The following is a 16408-nucleotide window of genomic DNA, read 5'->3' on the forward strand; positions in this document are numbered from 1 at the left end:
AATGTGTTGTATTATTGTGAGTGGTATTCAACAAATAAATTTGGAGAATAGAAGAGAAAAAAAAGCAGATTCTTAATACTTTTTACTTTGGTTGCAGTTTGGAGCATGAAGGATGAGTCAGTGCAGTGTGGTGGCTGAATGGTAAACCTTTACAGGGAATACCCAGGAATGTTTAGTTAGCTCGCCCGTCGCATTCAAGCATGTGTGTCAAAGATGTTTACAGGGTGTTGACATTCACACACTGGCAAGTAATGTGAACAATATAACAAGTCTAGCTGAAATGCTCATGAATGAAGTTTCCATCAGAAATAATATAAAGCCAAAAAATCTAAAAAGAAGCAACACAAATTGTGATACTCAAACAAAGAATCTAAAATACTAAATTGTTTCTTTTTTTTTTTTATTGCATCAGTCAGTTCAAACAATACTAAACACTTGCATCATCACAAAACATTTAATAAATGTAATTAATCAGACAATAAATATGTAGAACACACCAATGTGTTTTAATATTTCTCATGTATTTCTCATGTACTGTATTTTCATCTTAAAAAATTTGATCATAAACTTAATTATCTTTAATTAAATTTGAACCACACTAAAAAAAACAGTGAAGTAAATTTGTCAGAGCAATAATTAACAAAAGCACAGACACAGTAACACGTTAAACAGGATCGCAGGGGGTATAAGCCATGTAAGTAAATAAAGCTTATATTAGTTAATGCAACGATAATGTATAAACAATATCGCCCCTGGGTTGCAGCAACCAGTTGGTTGTGTTTAGGATAACTTAGTATTACATCAGTTCAGTATGACCCTACAACAGGAATTCACATCATTTTATTTTTATTAAGAGATTAGAATTTCAGTTTTCTGTAAATTCAGGAGGAAATAAGTTTTTGTTTTTTTTAAAAAGACATATTTTATTAATTTCTCAATAGAAATAATAATTAACAATTTGTAGTCTAAATATTTTAATCTATATTCATAGTTTTTTCAAGCCATGTCTGGATGTATTTTAATTTAACCTGTTTAACTAATTTTTGTAATTAAATTAAGAGTTTAAATAATTTTTCATTCATTTAATTTTTATTTGCTTTTTTTTTTTTTAGATTATTATAACAAAAACAAGTTAAATTAATCTGATGGTGAATTTAGCTATGCACAAAATAATGAATATGTTGTTATCTGAAGGATCTAATAAAGTAATTTATTGAAACAAAATTAAGACACAGAATGTGGTGTATATAAATGTTGCCAGATTTAATAATTTGCATGTATACATTATTATTATTATTATTATTATTATTATTATTATTATTATTATTATTATTATTATTATTATTATTATATAAAATTGTTTATCAGTTTTCTAATATCTTTGTATAATAATGATGTGAGTATCGATCAGAAAGACTAAAGTTATGTTTTGTTTTGTTTTTTGCTTTGGTTTTTGGAGGGGGTGTTATTGCTTTTTTATTTGTTTGTTTGTTTTAATAAATAAATCCTTATTGACAGAAGAGATTATGGGTAATAACTATATTATTCTCTGATAACAATATTTTAACAGATAAAATAAGGTATGAATAAATACTTTCTTTCCTTTTTTTTTTTATTGCAAAATCCATTCATACTTTTGAGTATTTTTGCCCAAAATGACTAGAGATTAAAAAATAGAAATATTACCCTTTTTCTAAAGATTCTATCATGGTTTCTTAATTACAAATACAAAAGGCATGAATACAATAACATCTAAAAGTCGTCTGTTTGTCAGCATATCTGTCCACATGACCACCCACTGAGAACTCCAGGGATGGAAGTGAGTAGCTCTAACCGTATCCCACCAGCTCTATACACTAACCTACAGGTGACAAAACACCTAACCTGGTGAAGAGCCTGGACATCTAATTACTTTAGGTCATGTCACCTCTAGGTTTGGCAACTGAACCACACACCAGAAATCTAAAGGCATCCTTCAGAGCTTCACTGTTTAACGTAATTGGAGGAGTGTTGTAAGTTTCCTATGACTCACACAGCTTTTTTCTCCACCCATGAATACTGGAAGATTGTAGGTCATAGTTAACTTTAGAAACGAAGTTCTCTCAGCTCATAAATTACACGGCAACGGACAACCTTAAGCAGTGTTGAAATGCCTCGAACAGAGCTTTATTTCAGCGTTGCTGGAGCGTGACTCTGAGAGCACCACCCCACAAGGAGCCTGGCTCTCACAAGCACATATAAGACAGCTATTTATCTTGCCATACCTGAGGTCTGACATGCTGGCAAAGTGCTGTTGGTGCGCCAAAGGTGGATGTGAAAACAAGTACTTACTGATTCTTAATGATGTTGCTCATAATATATTGCTTCCGTAACAGGACTTCCCTTGCTTTTTCTTGTTCCTTTTTCTCTTTTTTCTTTTCTTTTTTTTTTTTTTAAGGTCCCTGTCTGTAAAGTCTGGTCTTAAATTTAAAATTTCTGCCCCAAACAAAAGGGCTTTCCTTCCTGGGGCCTGTCTTGGCACAGCAACTAGCACTTTGAAATCTGATCTGATAGATTAAGAGCTTAGCCATTAGAATAAACCATTGTGGAGTCATCATGGGTTGTGTTTTCTCTCTGATGAAAAAAAGAACAGTTTTTAATTCAGTGCCTGTGAGTGTAAAAACCTTTTGTAACCAGTTCATCGCTTTCAAACGCAATGCAAGTCTGAAGATACAGAACATACAATATATGTGTTTTCCACACATGTGACAGTAAAGGCAACTGGTGAACATCTTTTTCAGATAATTGCTTCACAACATCATATATTGTGTTGAAATCATCCTCAGTCTGACCACCCAGGGGATCCTGACACCACAACCTTTACAGAGGGGGATGGGCTTCTGTGTGTGTTTGTATTTTGGCAAGTGTCTGCTCACATGCACGAATACGCTCCTTCATCTTATGTGACTTGATCCTCCTGTGCATCCCTCTACCCCTCTTTTTTGTTTGTTTGTTGGTTGGTTTTGTTACTTATTTCCAGACAGACTACAGTTCACTACTTGTATTTCCTGCTTTGCATGACATGCGTTGAGTGTGAACACACATTCAGCAGAGAACAGGTTAATGCAAATGCAAACACAAAGCAAAACATCAATATGGATCTCTTGCTTAACCAGAGCGACTACACTTGTATTTGCCGTCTCCTCAGGTTGAAGTTGCCATCAGCTCATATAATGCCATATATCATTTCTCCCACGCACTCTCCAACTTTCTGTCCTTTGCTGGAAAAGTACATAATTTTGTCCAATTCCTGGAAAAGAAACTGCATTTTGTTTGAATCGACTCACTTCTTTTTTTTTTTTTTTAATGAGTGAGAGGGATTAAACTAGTCTGAAGTTAAAATTCAGTCACGGGCATGCATCATTATCACACTCAGTTCTTGACTTGTGCTTCCCTCTCCAAGACGGAGAGAGGGGTCACCCCTTATCCCCCTCCCTAGCCACAGCTCTGCCTTTTATAGCAAAATGAGAGCAATTCAACCCCTAAACGAGTACACACGCTAAGGTGAACTGAGATACACACGCGATAACCCATTCAATTAGACGGCAGCATCATGGCAGGCAGAATGTGCACAGATAAATGACCATACAGTATGGCATACAATGGGCATTAAAAGTATAGGGCAGCTGGGCTCTTATCTGGCCAGGGAAGAAGAAACCAGGCAACAAAGGGAGGCCTACGACTAAGAGGCTTGATGCATGGGAAAGCCATGGGCCGGCCATTGTGGCTGCCCTTCTGCTGAGCAAATAGTCCAAACTGTTCATTCCCCATCTCCCATTCTCTCGCCGGTACATTGTTTGTGTCCTTGCATTTCATTCTGACTGGGGAAGATTGCTCTCAGGGCCAGTGAGCAAACAGTCCAGAAAAGAGCCAGCTATCTCCTGCCGTTCCCAGGAGAACTAGCATTTTTATTTCAGCTCCAAGCTGTCAAAGGATTGGAGAGTTTATGTCAGGATCCTGAATTAATTGCTTTAAGCCTTGGGGCTGACGCCGGCGTTTTTATCACCAAATGTTCGGTAAAATGTTTCCTAGCAAATTATGCAGCACCCCCACCATCTCCTTTCTGAGTCGACAAACATTTGGTATTGGATACATACAGGATGACTTTCAGCAACACAAATGATGTGCTTAGTTGTTGTGACAGCACAATGGTGTGAATAGTGATGAGGTATAGCACGGCTGTCAAGGATTTGGGGAAATGAGAGCAAACAGCAAACTTTTGTGTGTGTGTGTGTTGTCTTCCTTTCCATGATGGTAGGTGCACGAGCCAAGCTTGGCAACAAAATGAGTACGCTTACAGATGCCTCAATAAACCATAGATGTTCAGACATTTGGTGGACCAAGCTTTAAAGGCTCCAAACTGTCCCCCTAAATTGCCAACCTGACTTTCACACCCGTCTGTCATTCATATATCCATCGCGTGTCACTGATTACTCATTAAGTACTGCTTTTCATACGTTTAGATGTGGAAAATTCATACCTATGCTTCCAACACATTTACTCAGCCGAGCTGCACAGAGGAACTACCTCATGATCTAAAAAGGTGAAGTAGCAACAATTACAGCTCCAAATGAGTTACCTTGGTGCTGTGAATGAAAGGTGTTAAATTTTATTGCAGGGACTCTTTATCGCTGCATTTTTTCTTTTGCCAAATCAAAAACTCGGAAGAAAATGAGAACCTGTGTATACTCGGGCCTGAGTCTAAGAGATTTGTTGCAACTGAAAAAAAAGCACATGTCCAATTTTTATTATTAGTATTATTATAAACATTATATACAGCCAGACTTTATGGTGCTCCATAGAGGACAGTCTTAAAGACTTTTTAAAAACTATTATTAATTGTCAAAGTCACATTTTTTGACTCAGCTGAAAACTTCTGACTCTTTGCACAAACTGGTATTGAACAAAGAATTCCTACACTCTTTTTCTCATTTTTTTGTTTCAGCTTTATGGCTATGACAACTTTGGTTCAATGTTTACCAGAAAAAAATGGACAGTTAAACAGTTACAGTCGTCATTTGAGCCACTCGTCAATGACTAAACCTAAAGCCACCACCTGTCTGGAAGAGGTCGTGTGGCGAACCGTCATATTTGCATCCAAAAAACATCAGCAACATTTTACTGTGCGACTTGATGTTATGCTGTTCATTTGAATAAACCCTTAAACAAACTACTCATCAATCACACATTACTGCCAGAAAATAATCCTATCATCTGAATACATAGAGATTTTCCTAGAAATATGCAACTTCTCTTTATAGATTTGCATATGAAGGGAAGTCTGTGTAAAATTTCCCTATTTACATACTGTATATGCAACTGCCTCTGACTGGAACAATGATTGGTTGTAACAAGTCTAAACCCACAGAATATTTAACCCTGTATTATTATTTTGTGCAATAGGTGCGCTGTCACACCTTATATATCTATTAGGCACCTCTAGATAGGAATGTCTCAGCTCTGACCAATAAATCTCCCAGTCGACTCCTTAATCTGAACAGATATTAGGTGACAAACTCCATGATGTTTCTGTCAGCATCAAGCAGTCGAGGGTTAAATAGTGTGTATCAGGGGACCACTCTGCAGTGGGGAGAACATACAGGCCTCATCCTTCACTTTAATCTGCTCAACAGCCCTATAGACACCTCCCAGCTTTCCTCAATCCTTCAACTGAGCATCCGTCTCCCCATTATAAATAACAGCCATTTATATGGGATTAAATTGGAGATTAATTTGATTCACGTCAGGGTATGGGAATTCATTAGTGGGCTGAGAGTGACACTATACATGGAGGGAATTTAATTTGAATGCCCCAAGGGAAGCTTTATAAGGCACCGAAGCTGTGTTGAAATTGAGCTCTAAAAGACAAGGGTGGATGTTGTTCCACCCTTAAGATTTCAACACCCGTAAAGTGGAACTTTATTGCTTGTGAGGGGTTGTTATCAAATTGAGAGCAGCACTGCTATTAGGTGAGGGTGCTGTGAAATGGATAGAGCTTGTTAAACGGAGAGAGATTGGTTTATCTGAGGAAAATGGGCTTACACTCTGATTTGGCCTCGTCTAGCTGCAGAGCTGAAGACCCTTGGATGAACAAGGGGAAGTATAAACAGCTTTTTCACACAGGTTTGGCTCTCACTCATGTATGGTATTAAGATGAGCATATTATTTGAATGTCAGTGATTCTCATGAATGTTGAAATGGCATATCTATTGCAGCCATTCCTGACAAGCAGTGCAGTGTAAGGCAAAGACATTAAATTCAGCTCCAACGCAGATTACAGAATTTACCCCTGCAGAACACCACCATGGCATTTTCTAAATTGGACAAGTCCCATTGTAAGATATCCTATCAGTGTGCACATGTCTGCATAGGAGAACATATGCGGGACAAAATATTCCGTAGTTTGTTATTCCGAGGACAGCACTGGGGGCACACAGGCTTGTTTGCCTTTGCTGGGAGAGGAGATTGGATTGGGGGTTTAAATGAATCGCTGGCGCACCACGTTTATAGGTTTCATTAACTTTTAATGAGTTGGGTGTCCTTCGCTGTGATTGGCTGGCAAAGCTCTGCTTTCACTTCCTGGAATTGTAGCTGAGGGGGAAGTGAGGAGATATAGCAGCATGTTGGCTTCCATGTTACGACCATGTGCAGCTGAGTGTGCCACACTGGGTGGAAATGGCACAGAAATTGAGGAGTAATGTAGGGTCTGTATATGGTGTTATTCATCAGCACTGGCAGGAGCTGAATCTTAAACCTGGATGTATTGAGTCTCAAGGGGAATAAAGAAACCATGGCAGATCAATCACAGTCAAGAGGCCTCCCTTTACTACTCCTGACTGACATATCGTTTTATGGTGGCTTCGCCAGCAAGGTTTGATCTCAAAGACAGGCATGAGGCCCACAGGGAAATGCCTGTGGAATTGTCAAAGACAGGCTAGAAACATGAGTCTGTGCATAAACACAAATCATGCAAGCAGTAGACCCATACCTATACTAATCTTCATATTCTTGGCATCCTTGATTTCCATTCAATATAATATTTTTCTGCTTGATTGATCACACTGTCTCTTGTGGAAGCTTTTTTTTCCCCCTTTTTTTCTTATTTGTGCTTATTTTTCTTGATAAGGTAATCTCTCATAGTGTGGCATTGAGCCTTACCTCACTGCTCTTCTGATTCAAAAGCTTTGTCAATAATTCAGTTTTATCTCAATCACAGCAACATAAGATGGAACTTGTTCTCTCAAAAGTTTACATTAAGTTCACGACCATTGATATTCAGGAGTTCCCAATTTGATTGGTAAGGTGGGGACTGTCTTTGTTCCATTTGCATGATGAGGATAAACACTGACCATCCATCCACTTCCAGTTGTATAAAAGCAGCAGGGTAGTGAGAGGCACCCCGTCCAGCCCTGAATAGATTGCCTTTAGGTCACTGCACGTCCCACCAGCTGTTGCCTCACAGTACTCAATGGGCATTGTTGATGGATCTTTCTTTCTCCCTCTCTTTCTCTCTCAGGACATGAAGGAGTCCTGCACTGGAATGTCACAGAGTCGTGTCAGAAAAGTGCGGACACATCACAGTTAGCATCTGCATTCTCACCCTGTCCATCCACCCGTTTCTCTCTTTTTCTCTCCGGTGGTCTCTCTTTTTTCCATAGATAACACCTCCTCCGTTTCATCATCATCATCATCATCATCATCTCAACAGCATATGAAAACTATATTTATTTCCAAAATATTTTTTTTAAATATTAGTTATGAACAAAACTATTAAATATTCTGATGTTTCATTAATTTTGTAAAATGCATCACAAGATTAAAAACAGAAAACAATAAAGCAGCACAGAGAGGTAAGTTAACTTCCAGAGGAGAATGCTTGTTTAAGGTACACATCTCTAAATCCCTAATTATACTTTAGAGGATATTCCAGGTCATGAACAGAAGACAGGCCTGTTTTTTGCTCTCAAGTGGTGTATTAAATATCGAAACAACATGACAAATAACTATTAAAATAGTTTTTGGCATTTGCTTAAAAAAATCATTTCAATTTCAATTTTATTTAATTAAGAAAAGTAGGTTATTATATTTATTAACACGCCAATATAGCTGAACAATCCTTTTTTATGTAGATTTATACATTTCTTGACTTTCATTAAAACTGTATCAACTTCCTTCAAAATATATCATAATTAAGACAACCTTGAAACGAAATAAAATTGTTGCATTAAGATTTAAACTAAATTAAATCATAAAGATGGATCATTTGCGGGTCAGGCCTTAGAGAATCCCAAATGCATACAATGACTTTATACAACCAGAATTTATCTTCTGTGTGCAGCCTAAATTGTGAATTTTAACTTAGCGTACTTAAAAAAAAAAAAAAAAAGTAGCTTAACCGATCTGTCATATGCATGTATATTTACGTGCGTGTTATGATCATTTTTTATCCTATAGCCATATTACAAATAAACTGATGAAAATTGCATTTGCACTATTTACCATGCGGCTTTTTTGTAATTTATCCCTTCTTCTCTTAAAATATTTCCGTCATATAGGCCTGAACATTGTTTTTGTTTTTCGTTCCGCCTGCGCTTAATTTATCCCCAAGAACAAAATTATGAAAGCCAACGGCGCAACGCTTATTGATTTCTCACATCAACTTCCAATCAAATCAAATCAAAATGCTAAATTTACTTAATTAATATTGTTTGTAAACACTTTTATGAAAACCATAAAACAAAATAATAACAGAAATAAGCTTTTTTTCAGTGATGTCTGCGGAGAAAATCGGAGATGCCCGCCGATGGACGGACGCTGCAGAGTCGCACCGCAGGGGCCGCCTGCTGAGAAACCATGGGTGGCTCCGAGTTCTGACTTTGTGGTCCCTTTAATATACTGAGGGATGACAGTTTGCCTTGCTAAGATATGGGATTAGGAGTATTTCTGGTGAAAGAGGAGTTAAGTCGGGCTAGTGTGGACGGTCCCTCCCCTGCAAAAGGGTGAGACAGAATTAGAGCTTGTTGGACCGGTGTCCCGCCGTCACCATGGAGACAGCTACTTGGGTGTTCCAGACTGCGGGCTGCAGCGCACAACGTAAAGGTGCGGCATAGCCTGCTGTGTCTATAGCACCATATGACTCGCTAAAAGAGCACTACACCTGATACAATTAATTAAAAAAGAAAGAAAAAAAAAAGAATTGAAGAAGACATATATTTTTGTTTGTTTGCTTTTGTTTATTAGCCATGTTGAAGTCACTTGCATATGCTAGCCCTACGCACATCATTTGCTTCTCGCTTTACACGCTGAAAAGTTATCAAACTATTTATGTTTCCTATTTATATTTTGTCTTCTGTAACTTATTTTATTAATGGTAGCGCCATAAATGCTTGATAGCTTCTTGAGCTGACGCCCATGGGTGGATGTGCATGTGGTTTACAGGCTACTTAGTCACTCACTGAAACAGAGGCCCAAACTCGTCTAGACTTTAAAAAGCCTCACATGGCGTCTCATCCTAATCAGACGTATGCTTTTTGTTTTGTTTTTTGTTTTTTATTTTCAACAGGAATTAAAAAGATAAATTGCCTCTTATTTGAAAGAGGACTTTAGAAAATTCCATATTTATATTCTATTTCTCCCTTATGTGCTCCTGACTTTACCATATTTATCATATTTGTAATGGATATTTTGCCGTGGAGGTTCTGCAGTCGACTGCCAACAAAAGACTCTTCTGGATGCCATGGATGCAAACGCCTCTGTGAGAAAATAGGTCTATAGGTATACATCCAGGCACTGGGCAAGAAATGTGCAAATACGACCACAAGGAATGCAGCGAAATTAGGTTAACAGGCTAAAAAAAAAAAAAAAAAAAAGAGTAGTGTGAGTATGTGTGTGTTCGGGGGAGGGGGGGGGGGGGGGGGGGGGGCTCTGTTGCTATAACAACAGATGTGCGCCGGCTGGCCAGGAGCTGCAGAGGTATCCTCTTTGGTAGGAAAAAGAAAAAGCTTTTTCTTTCTTTTTTAAAGTGGGGAGAAGATGTAACGTTGTGGCCTCGGTGCACTTTAGTCCGACACAACAAGATTGGGGCTGGTTACCTTTGAACCAGTAAAGATCCAAAAGGCCATTCCAGTATCAGAAGAGGGCTTGACAGGGGTTATCCCTCCTTCAAAGGGTTGGAAAGAGAAACAAATATTTATTACTGGGGGCTCTCTATCCACTTATCATTTAGAACTTGGGAATCTTGAACATTATTTACTCTTTTATCATTATTATTATTATTATTATTATTATTATTATTATTATTATTATTATTATTATTATTATTATTAATTTGCTGTTTATTAATTCAAATTTACCTCTTATCTTATTTGAGCGTTTTTACCTAAGAAATCAAATGTGAATATTGTTCAGATAGGTCAAGAAAAATACTAATCTATCGGCATCATTAAATTGGTTTATAGAGGTTTACACTGTTCAGTCAAAAAAGCAGAGAGGGAATCCGAGTTGCATTTAGCCCGTTTTCGTGACATCTGTGCAGCAGCATATTTATCCAACGCACACTGCAAATGATGCCTAACAAAAACGCAATTCCTCTCATATTTCTCTGCCAGTTGTTACGCATGCTTCTTGTTTCATAACACTTAGACGAATAACGTTTCCAGGATCACGTTAGAAACGCTGTCAGACAAACTTTCATTGGATGACCCCCCTCAGAGAAAGCGCCATAATGGGAGTGAGAAACGTGTCGGCCTATCCGTTCTTGCTCCTTTGCATGCCTTTTGTTAAGAAACAAATTTCCACATGTCAGTGAGGTTTTTTTTTTTTTTTTTTTCCTTTTTTCTTTCAGGGCACCAGCATCTCTCCAAGCAACATGTAACTCTGAGACACAAGAACTCGCAGCCTCTATAAAACACACACAACATGCAGATCCCTCAGCTTTGCACCACCCTGCGTCAAAATCCAATACGTCTCCTTTCCCATGATTTCAGGATATCGACCTCTGCTCCCCCTCCTCCTCATGCATGCTCAAGAATCGCCATCATATTATCTCGCCTTCCAAATAGACAAGTACAAGCTTAAGAGAGAGTGTGTCATATGAAATAAAAAGCTTCATACCTGTGCAAAATAGCCGGTGCATGTTGTTGGCAAGCCACACAGGAGCCCTTTGTAGAAGCTCGCCTTCTGCCTTCTGCAAAGGGCTTCAGACATCACAGCATTTATTTGAGCTCAAACTCTGTCACTGTTGACTTTAGCACAAAGCAAAGATTTCACTGCCCAGCTAGTTAAAAAAAAAAAAAAAAAAGATTATTTTACAGAGATATCGATCAGCGTGCTATAAAAAAAATCAGCTTAGCATTATATGTCCGAAATGAATGGAACGAAATTTAATGTCTGTGCAAATTTACAGAGCTGCGGCATCCTATTTAAAGTTTGCACTTGTGCAATTTGGTTTGTGTGTGTACTCTTCCTATATGCGGGCATAGCCTCCACTCTATTGTTTACTGGTTTTGTTTATTCGCAGATCACTCTGTTTAAAGTACGATCTGTAAAGAGGGTCTGGAGAATAAACGCACACTTCAGGCCCTACGTGTTCAGAAGTCAAAGGGTGTCATTTGCTAGTATATATATATATATATATATATATATATATATATATATATATATATATATATATATATATATATATATATATATATATAGTCGTATCACTGGCCTTGGATTTGATCTCAGTGGGGGAAAAGCAGGCAGAAACTGAAGTTGGGATTCATGTGGAAGACAACTAGCCTGTCTTATCTAACAAGAGGGGAGGGCCAGCCTACTTTAAAAATAAGGAGTAGACAATGGGGCCCCCAGATTGTAGGGGAGAGAAGTTAGAGCATCACATTCAGGCGGCTGTGTTCCTGAATCAGCCCCCTTTTCCAGCAACTATTCTCCTGCGCCACAGGAGGCTGTTTTATGAGACAATGACACTTAATCTTATTCACTGATCTAAACTTTGCAGTGTGTGTGTGTGTGTGAGAGAGAGAGAGACAGAGAAGATACTGTTATGTGTATAGCAAGGGTGACTGACAGGCATGAATTGTTTATAGCAGTTTGACGTATGTGTCACTGAATGTGTGGGAATTCAGTCAACTGATTAAATTTGTTCATGTGTTTATGTTTTTATCACCCAAATTTCCAGTGGCAAAATGTTGGAGATTAAGTGGCACGGTGCATTTATGGCATTTTTAATGGATGGGTTGCACGCCCAATTTATAATTTTGAATAAATCCTCTTATCCCGCTTTCTTCTTTCTAAACCTTCTCTCTTTCTGGCTATGCTTATCTTCTTTTAAGTTTTTTTTTTCATCACTTTAATGCAAAAAATATTACAAAATAGTCCATGCGATGGATAAACCTTTTTTCTGCATCAACATCGCCATTTGTGTTTGGGATTAATGAGCATATATTTGTTTTGTTTGCATTTCCTAAGAGACAAATTCAGAGCATTGTTCCCGGTTTTATCCAGCAAAGCTATTAATCCCCCACTGAAAGAATACGCTTCATTACAACAGCGCGAGGATGAAAATAAATTCCACAATTTAGAAAATTAGAAATAAGTATAAACTTTATATTATGCTCTAACGAAGTATATAAATCTCGTTTACATTGAGTTGCGAGACTTAAGGAAATCTAAATAAAACTAGTTCAGTTTTTATCTCCCCTTTCACTTTTCATGTAATATTTAATAGATGTTAACATTTTTGAATGATTATTTTAAGTGTAATATCTATTTTTGTAGGTGTGATGTTTTCATTCCTGCACTTAGCAAAATAAGCTGCAATAAACTTCATTATGTTCCCCTAATGTATGTCTAATGTAGATTATTATTATTATTATTAATAATAATAATAATAATAATAATAATAATAATAATAATAATAATAATAATAATAATAATAATAATAATAATAATAATGCACCATCATATTCAGAAAACAAACCAATAACACTTTAATATAGATTCTGTTCTTGTCACTACAAGAATACACATATACAAGCCATAAATAGGAATTACACAAATGATTGAACAAATCCTGCGAGGCATTTTTCATTGAGGAATCCAGTTATGCAGATGTAAGCTATCTTACAGCAAGTTGTTTTTGTTGTTGGTTTTTCTTTGGGGTCCATTCCTGCAGCCGAACAGTTTCTCTTTTTTTTTTTGTCACATTATTATCATTACTTAATTATTATGATCAACATCCTCTCTTAAAATAATTAGGGCTACTAACAAACTCGACAACTAAAACGGAGGGAAACGTCAAAAATATTTGAAATACATATTGTACAACAAAGTCTATATTTTTTTGTTTTTGTTTTTTACAAATGTACAAATCGAATGTGAAGAAAGTCCACGTCGGATGGCGGGGTGAAGAGTTTATGAGGAGTTCATGATGGGCCTGGAATAGACACCTTGATAGTAAGATGTGTCAGGTATAGATGCGGAATCCAGACCGGCTTTGCCCGCCATCGAGCCCATGGAGAGAGCTCCTGTCATGGGTGAGCCGTAGCCAGAGTAGTGCATCACCTGCTCGTAAGTCTTAAGGTCCATTTTGTGATGCTGCTGCTCTGAGGACATGAGGTTATTGATGGAGAAGGGGTGGTTGAAGGAGTAGTGGTGCTCTGGTTTCAGGTGCGCTTCGTGCGCAAGGACAGAGTGGTGCTGAGACATGAGGTGCTGCCCCTGCGACACCGGGGAAGCGGCGGTGTGCTCCGGGCTCAGGGCCTGACTCGTCTTCATGTCAGACAGGGACCTTTTGTGGTCGCTGGAGGAGGAGTTGGAGTGCGGGGACTCGTTGCCGTTGCAGCTCTCGGAGCTGCTGTTTGAGGAACCGCCGTCTCCAGGCTTGCGGCTGCTGTCCTTCATTGCCATCTTTTTTTCACACTTGAAGCGCTTCTGCCGCCTCAGGTAGCAACCGTTTTCAAACATGTTCCCGGAGTCTGGGTGGAGAGTCCAAAAGGAGCCCTTCCCGGGTTTATCCGGAGACCTGGGTACTTTCAGGAAACAGTCATTGAATGACAAAGAGTGGCGAATGGAGTTCTGCCAGCGCTGCTGGTTCTGTCTGTAAAAAGGAAATAGGTCCATTATCCACTGATAGATCTCGGCCAGTGTGAGCATCTTACTGGGAGACTGCTGGATAGCCATGGTGATGAGCGAAATGTAGGAATAGGGAGGTTTGGCGTGCGTGTAGCTCCTGCGGTAGGTCTTGGGATCTCTGGACCTGTTGATGTTAGACTGTCCGTAAATGGGGCTCATGGCGTTCATGTTGGTGTAGGATGTCAGAGGATTCATAGAGGCGGGCTGCGCGGTCATGGGGCTCATGCTGGGACTCAAGGCTGCGCTCATGGCCGTCATGCCAGCGCCCATGCCGTTCATGGCTCCGGTGCCCGGTGACATGCCCGTCATAGAGGGACTCATGCCCGTGTTGACGTATGACATGTTCATTGAATTGGCCGTCATGTTGGCCGTGGTGCTCATGCCGGACATGCTCATGTAGGTATTCATCGAGTTCATTCCAAGGCCCGTGTTCATGTTGCCAACCGAGGTGTAACACTGTCAGTGAAGAAGATAGGCATGAGTTTAGTACTGGCAGATAAAAAGAGGGGAAATTTATTTAAATCTAAACATTTATAGTTATTATTTAAACCTTATAAAATGACATTATCATTGTTGTTAAATCAGAATAATGAAAATTAATTATTTTAGTGCGTAATTTCTAAAGGCTGAAATCGTCTCGTGAGCGTTCGCTTTCTCTGAAGATACTTTTAACTACAAATACGCTATGTGTACTTTAACAATGTAATACCTTTATGGTAAATAAAGTGAATAAAAGAATCCGCTTAAAAATGCGCCATTTCGCTGAAAATGTTTACACCTAATAAGACGCTGCTTACGCAAATATAGCGACAGCAGCGCAAATATTTGAGCCAATTTTCCCCCCAAAACCAAACACCACAATCGAATGCAAACGTGGGCAAAAGAAAAATAATCATGTTTAGTAAAGACATCAATAGACATATGAAATTATAATCCGAATGAAAAGTTTGCCTCACTACATGTCAGGCAACTTTGTTAGGATAGCACGGTGCGTGGAGATGGGGGAGGATTTGGAGGCGCCTCAAGTCAATATTTGATCACAAAGTTAATATTATCTCAGGGCTAATATTGAGTTGTATAAAATGGGATCGGCTTTAGACGGGGAAAAAATATATATATATTTAAGGTACCCACCTCGGGCTCTCCGTAGTAGGTGCTCCAGTCGGTGTGTTCGTGTCCTTCCATTTTAACTGCTCCAAGCATCATGGAGGACTTTCACAAAGCGTCTCCCAGCAGAGGAAAAGCCAAAAAGTCTCTCTAATAGCAGGTAACTGGGGACTATTGAGAGTATCTGGGTCGTCGGTGTGTCCCTTCGTCGAGGAATGGTGCATGTGTGTGTTACGGAGCCAGCCGTGATGCGTCCTGTCAGTGACTGGAGTTGAAATGACGCTCCGCGCTGCTTGTTGACGCTGTGATATAGCTCTGTGCGCTAGGCAAGCCTCCAATCCCTACTTCTACGCCTTGGGCCCTATTTGAATAATCTCCTCGCACCTAGGCGTGAGACTCCTCAAGCTTCCACCCCCACCCCCCCAATTGTACACCTGCGTTGACTGAAAAGAACAGTTTAATATGAAAAGCTTCATTATAAACTCATCTTAAAAGGGTTTGGAGGGGAAAAAAGAGGAACTAATATAAAAGGAATGGTGTGGGGTTTCTTTTTTTTAAATTTTTATTGTGTACATCCTCCACTGATCTTTTTTCGCATAATCTGAGCTCCATTTGTGATTCCTTGCAGGCCAAGCCATTTATACCCATAACCTGGATTTATTTAATGATTATTTTACCCCAATGAGAAGGCAGCATATGTAAACCTATAGATGATGGGTCTGTGAGTATGAAGGAATTATTTTAGTCTACTTAAACAACTATTGGATGGTATTGGACTGCCAGAACTGGCATGTTATATCTGGCGCATATATGAAACATTATTTACAAGGTAAAAACTTACTTTTACATTTCTATCGTGTAAGTGTGGAGATACTGATACAAGTCGACAGCCTCCATTTCTATGTGTGCAGGGAACCAAACAGCTGAGGTCAGTGAGCTATAAACTGATATAACCTGAGTTGATTTACAGTTAAAGCTAAAAAGTAAGTAAATGTCATCACTAACTCAACTGTTTAACAACTGGATTAAAAAACAATGAATGTGTTCTTCATGTTGACATGATAGTTTGATCTGATATTTCCCGCTTAATTCATCACATATGCAATAAAACACTTGTTTTTACTTGTTT

The 16408-nt window shown here is 38.7% G+C and overlaps 1 protein-coding gene across 1 annotated transcript; it reads right to left on the reverse strand.

The window, feature by feature from the left end:
- Positions 1-13452: 13452 nt before the first annotated feature.
- foxa2 (forkhead box A2) lies at positions 13453-15378 on the reverse strand (the record flags this gene model as incomplete). Its single annotated transcript, XM_079261520.1, has 2 exons — positions 13453-14628; positions 15307-15378. The coding sequence occupies 2 exons, from the start codon at positions 15376-15378 to the stop codon at positions 13453-13455; spliced, it is 1248 nt and encodes a 415-aa protein (XP_079117646.1).
- Between the last annotated feature and the right edge of the window lie 1030 nt (positions 15379-16408).

The sequence above is a fragment of the Telmatherina bonti genome (genome assembly GCF_933228915.1).
Source record: "Telmatherina bonti genome assembly, chromosome: 22".
NCBI lineage: Eukaryota > Metazoa > Chordata > Actinopteri > Atheriniformes > Telmatherinidae > Telmatherina > Telmatherina bonti.